The sequence below is a fragment of the Priapulus caudatus genome, unplaced genomic scaffold (assembly GCF_000485595.1).
Source record: "Priapulus caudatus unplaced genomic scaffold, Priapulus_caudatus-5.0.1 Scaffold49, whole genome shotgun sequence".
Lineage (NCBI taxonomy): Eukaryota > Metazoa > Priapulida > Priapulimorpha > Priapulimorphida > Priapulidae > Priapulus > Priapulus caudatus.
Genome location: NW_014577110.1, coordinates 670,520 through 676,979, shown reverse-complemented (window position 1 = coordinate 676,979; position 6,460 = coordinate 670,520). Strand labels below are relative to the sequence as shown.

Below are 6,460 nucleotides of genomic sequence, written 5' to 3'. Positions count from 1 at the left end.
AAGAAATTAAGTATTCTTACCCCTATTTACGTAATGCATTAGAGAACCACAATAATTTGTATTAGTATGCAATATAAACTATATACAACAGGGTGTCAGGGCCGTAAGCTAAGCAAATTCCTAGGGGGGCACTGGCAGATCCAGGATTTCAAGGAGGGGGTGAAAAACAGGTGGGGGTTTGGGGGTCCTCCCACAGAAAATGTGGAAAATGTTGATCGCAGGAGATGGTATTTGAGGCACTTTTGAGTACATGTACAACCTTCATTCTGACTACGACAATTCTCTTTTAGTAGAACAATTTATTTTTTGCTCCAAAATATAGGGGGCAGCTGCCCCCCCCCGCAAGCTACGGCCCTGGGTGAACTTATCGTGAAGCTCATTATTTCGCGTGTGTGCTTAGATTCTACTCTGCACGGCGTGATGCAGCACATGTTACACGCGGTTTGCAAACAGGGACTGCTGCCAGAAGATGTATTGTTAAAATGCAAACACTGTTAAATTGCAATTTGTTAAAATTGCAATTGCAATGCTGTTAAAATGCAATTTGTTAAAATGCAAACACTGATTGTTTCAGTGTTTTACATGCGTGTAGGAGGACTTACGTAAAACTAGAGCAACACAATTCTGCAATACGTCGTTTCCTTCCGAAGATATAGTGTTTTTTTACAAAGCGCATATGCAGCTGAGGCCAGCCTTTCCATCATTGGTAATACCACGGGCCATTAACCGTCACGATGAGCCCTGTTCCTACTCACGTAGGCTTGACGAAGAACCGATAGCATGCGTCGCGGATTTCACTTGCAAAAATTGGTGCAGAAACGACTGGGGCTCTGCGTATATACGCGCGTGTGTGAGTGGAATATCTGCCCATAGATGCCATTGCCCGTTACATGACGTCACCGCGCCGACATCTGCCCGGATTGGCTGATGGCCATGGGGATGTGGTAAATATGATTTCGGCTTCAAGTGTTGCTGGTAGGATGCAGTTACCATACACTAGAGGTGCCAGCTGCCAGGTCAGCTGCTCGATGTTGGATATATATATATAGTGTCATTCTGCCGCTAAGCTGGAAGGACTGTACGTCTCAAACGTCTGCCTACGTCACGCCGAAGAAGAAAAGGAGTTGGAGGATCGGGTGAAAAGTCAAAGCATCACGTCATCTGCAGATATGCTAGCTATGCCTCTGGTAATTACTTATTATATATGAACTTAATCAATATCGCTGCTACAATAGGGCATTGATAGGGTTGTTTTGCCGCAGGCTTCAGGAAGCCAGTTATAGCTCACGTAACGCACGAGCAGCTGCGAAAAACGTGGCTGAGTAGCATATGGATTATTGTGAATACTGATTTCAGTGCAAAAATAGCGAGATTGTGATAATTAAAAATGATTTACAAATGTAGCAATCGCTACGAAACATTTCGAAAGTAACTGTAAAATGTCATCAGTGGTCAATATTTCATTAGGAGTGGATTGTGCAAATAAAATTTGCGCTTTCGTTCTCTCACTCTCAAGAGAAAAAAAAATTCAGATCGATGCATTTCCTGCGCAGTGTATATGTTTTCAATTAGTGTTGATTAACTGTCGAAGCATTCTGAACTCTAAAATCCACAGTTAGTGCTATAGTCTAGTGAATCAGTCTTGAATATTGATTACGTTGGTAATGCAGTTAGCCTGAGCTGAGCTGCCATGTCAGTTCCACTCGTACTGTACACATCACAGCGTGTGTACGGGACTACCCGGTGTGGTATAGTTACGATACTAGCGTGATATCATTGCACGTGAGTCATCACGTATATGTGCGTGTAGGCAACTTGTCTATAGTAGGTTTAATAGAAGCTAATACGGCTACAGAGGCTTCGTCTCAAACATCAATATTTCATTAGTAAAACGTGGAGCCAAGCTGACACGAACAAAAATACGATTGCCGAGTGAAAAAACGATTCACGTTCATTTTAAGAGAAGAGCAGCAGCGTCTATCAATATCCCCCATCGCAACCTATTGATGGTGTGCCGAGGTCGCTACACTCCTCTAGTAAATAATGAAACAATCAGGCTTCAATAATAATTGCGCGAATATAAGTGGTGACAGCAGATTAAATGCTGGCATAGTGCAGACATCGCCGCTTGACGTTTCCTAAATGTTTGCGGCGCTGCCACTGACGTCTGTGACATACGTCAGCCTTCACATGTCAACTTCAAGGCTAATGACCGGGCAAGGCATGTATCGGTTATGTCACACTGCTGATGTTATGCTGCTGGATACTATATCTCTAAACAATAATACTGGATATCAACGTAATAAACCCGTCTAAAATTTAAACGGTGCCGGAAAACGACATTCCGATCTCTTATAGGCCTACAGTATTTTGTTATGTGTCATGCACCCGCAGTTCGACATGGATCAAACACCGCAGCCCATTTGCGACTATAGTGCAGCACTTAATCACAGTGCAGCGACCTTAATTCCCACTAATAAATTGGCTGCGCATTTCCTAACGGCTTAGCATATGTGTACGATTTCCAACGTTGATTCGTATATTCCTATGTCTCTTCACTACGTACGCTGTAGCCTCGCGTTACTGAATAGAACCGACGCAGTGAAACCGTACGCAAATTACGGCGGTTTGCTGTTTGCGGATGTTTCCTGGAATTATTGGCTCATTAAATAGACGAGGAGATGCCGGATTGGTTCATAGCGAGCAAAGCCTACAACGCGATTGATAGTGTATCGCTATAAGCACGACGTCGGCGATACCAAACAACTGACCGACCTCGCACAAAAATGCGACCACGGTGTAGACGTCGGCATGTCACACGTTGCTGTGACCTTCAGGCAATGTAATCACCGAATAATAATCCGCCACAGAATCCCTAATTTCACGAGCAAATAGGATATCGATGCGCTACGTTGTTATGCTATATACTGTCACTAAATTACACGAGCGCAGTTATTCTATGTGAGCAGAGGCATTCGATCCCTCATCCTGATATATGTCTACATCAGGTCTACATGCATATAAGCAGGCGCACAGCGTTCCCTTTGTAATATTCCGACGTGTCTTTGTAAGCGCACTTGTAGCGCGTGTCTACGTGCCTGTGTTTGTAAGCATCTGTTCGGGCGTGTGCGTGCGTGTGCGCCTGTGCGTGTGCGTGTGCATGTTAGTGTGTGTGTATGTGCGTGCCAGTGTGCAAGCGGCCAAACGAGCGTGCGTACTTGTATGCGTGTTCGCGCGCGCGCGCGTGTGTGTTCAAATGAGGGGTGCGTGAGAGCGGGCGTGCACGCGACCATCCATCCATCTCTCGCGTGCGTGTGGAAGCGTATAGGCCCAGCAAGCAGTAACGGCGGGGAATCTCAGTTGTTACTATGAGTGCGTTTGCGTAGAAACAATGCGTTGCTAAATATAAAAAAGTTACAATACAGCAAATGCAACAGATTCCTTGCGTAGGCCTAAACATAAAAATCATTTAAAATATGTAAGTGTAAAAGATACTAATTGTATACAGTGTGATTTCTTCGTATAGATTGCGCGTGTGAGATGCTAAGCACAATAGTAGCATAACAATGAACGATTCGTTATTTATTGATGAGAACTCTCTGCCGTGCTTTACGACTGACATCTCACCCGCGTGTTTTTCCTGGCCGTCCGTTAGTCGTCAAATACCTTGCTACTCCACAGCTATCAATATTTGAACAGCTGCTCCGGTGTGTGTGTGTGTTGGAATAAATAGGCTCAATCAAAGTCCGAAGCGTCTGATTTCTGTTTCCTCTACCAGCGAGAGTGATTCGGACGCGACGGACGTAAACACGAGATCGACAGACATTTACGTGTAATGGACCAGCACACCGGCAGTCGCTGTTTTAGTGTTTATTCCTGCACACTGTCCCCGGCACGTCTAAGTATAGATAGCAGCTATACGTGTTGCCAAGGAAACTGAAAATCTTGCCCGTTAAACAAAAAGAGAAGTTCGTTGATGTCTCGTCATCGCTGGATTGTATGTAGTATTTGATTCTCTTCAATTTAGCGTTACGCTTGAAGAGTACCGACGGTGGTACCCACGTTTGCCCTTCCTTCCCCATGCAGACGTCGGTATTCCTCAAGCGAGACACTTAATTTGGGGGAATCAAATACTACGTAAAACGTGTAGCATTGACGGAACCTGCTCCGGGCTCTCGCTGCATATTATGCAACTTGCGGCCGACATCTCCTTTCCCGACCTTTGTACTTGTGTCGTACGACTCTAAAAAGGCTCGTTGCTAAAGCGATAATAATGAGTTGTCAGTCGGAAAAAGTCAAAATATCTTTCAGATTAAATACGGCAGTTAACGGCATGAAATCGGAAGTACTCTAAATCTAAGTTACGCGCAATCTCTCTCTGTTTCTCTCTCGCGCGCGCGCGCTCTCTCTCTCTCTCTCTCTCTCTCTTTCTCTCATTCTCTCTCTCCTTGTTTTATATCTCTCAACTCATGTTTCTCCTCACTCTCACCTCTCTCGTCCTCTCACACACTGTAGTAGCGCTAAAATAACGGCTATACAATGGCAATGTCTCTACGGTAGTAAGGGCAACGGTGCCTTGTAACGGCAAGGATGAATTTCAGAGATGGCCGCCCCACAGTGGGACATCTTCCCCAGTATAACTTGAAACCGCGCGCGCACGAATCAACAATGCATCTACTGACAACCATGGCAAGGAGACCCTACGCGCGTAAACACAGGCGCGAATTAGAGCGTTGCTGACCCTGACTGTTGCTGCTCGCGTGGCGCGTTCCTCCGAAGCCTAGCAAAGAGGATATGTGCCGACTGTTTACGTGGAACGAGAGAATACAGCCGGAGAGGAAGGCATACACAACCTATCGCGTATCACCGCCTGCGCTGGCTCAAGCATGCACACACCAGCTGCACCGGGCTAAGTCGCGATAACACGTTAAAAGGAAGCACTAAAAACTCTTCCTAGAAGATGTATTCACGAGGTTACGCCACACTCTATCAGCGGCAAGCTTTTCGACGGTCTACGGCCGCCGTTAATGTGCGCTGCCTGCTATTTTAGGCGTGAGCGGTCGCGTGTTTCTTTCCACGGCTGGCATCGCCGCGTTTTTAACGAGAGGAGAGAGAGGAGAGGAGAGGAGAGGAGAGGAGAGGTCTCACGAGAGGAGAGGCGAGCACCGCTAATTCCATTGCGTTGCGTGATAATGGAGTTTAATTATAAAGCAGCGTCAATAATTGTAACCACCTTGTTAGAGCTAGCATTTACGTAGTGTTAATCCATGCGCGAATTTTGTGACACCTATAGGGAGTGAGTGAGTAAGTAAAACCTGTATTTAAAAGCGGTGAAACATGGGAGGTGCAGACACAAAAATTTGTACATACCTATCTTCCACATTACCGTCACACAACAATAGCACATTTAAGCCGTACTTTGTATAACTAACAATAAACACGTATTATGTCGTATACAAAATACGATGTACCTGTACAGACTAAAACTATACCAGGCAAATAAACCATAAAGCGAGCTGCCAGATGGTGTAGAATTTTCTTTAGACGCGCTCGAAGTAGAGTGGATTCTTTAACGTAAGTTGGAAAACAATATTGTTCCACTCAACCGCTGCAGCAGCACATCGAAAAAAATTCTGAAAATTTCTGTGCGTGCACAGAGTGGATACAAACGTGCCAATGCCTACCTCGCACTGCGCGTCCGTATGTAGCATGCTGAAAAGTACAAACATCATCGAAATAGGCTGGTGCCTGCTTAATGTAAAATTATATAGGTTAAAAGAGATCGATGGTAATAAAATCTAGCTGCAAAAAAATATTTCCGTGCTGGCGCCTAATGGTCTGCGAATGTTCAGAATCAACCGCGCAAACAGTTTCTCTGTAGTTTGAAAATCCTGTGCATGTAACTCTTTGCAGCATTCTCCCATACAACAATCCCATAATCAATATCCGGCAAAACAAGGCCATAATAAAATTTCAGACAGGAATCGCGATCGGGAAATTTTCTGATTCGTCCAAACAGTATCAGTTTTTTTTCCATCTCACCACATACGTTCACAATATAATCTTTAAACGTGAGATTGTCGTCACCGTAGACGACTAAAATTTTCTCGATGTGAAAGTAAGAACGGAGCTGCTATCATAAACAGCATGGAGATCCGGAAATGGAATATGTGCAACGTATCTATCTGGAAGTAGCTACCATATAATTGGTCTTCAATGAATTAATGCCCATCTTGTTCCCGGAACACAATTTTCGGACTTCTTCCATATCGTCATTAAGACGCTGATCCAAGACGGGTAAAGATTTGTCAGTAACAACAACGGTGGACCCTGAGCGTACCAACGCACAACACTGAGCAATCCAGTCCACTATAGGGAACTGACTGGGCAGGATGCAACGCGCAGCAATAATAGGTTGACGTGAGGGCGCGGGGGTCTCAATTCAAATTGTTTTGACGCG

At 44.9% G+C, this 6,460-nt stretch overlaps 1 protein-coding gene across 1 annotated transcript in view; it reads left to right on the top strand.

Moving 5' to 3' along the window:
* The first annotated feature begins 1,036 nt into the window (after positions 1–1,036).
* Positions 1,037–6,460, top strand: part of LOC106820841 (RNA binding protein fox-1 homolog 1-like) — a 74,194-nt gene continuing 68,770 nt past the window's right edge. Inside the window, exon 1 of the mRNA XM_014825425.1 lies at positions 1,037–1,187. Coding sequence (XP_014680911.1) covers positions 1,170–1,187 — 18 coding nt within the window. The 5' untranslated portion in view covers positions 1,037–1,169. The remainder of the gene's footprint in view (positions 1,188–6,460) is intronic.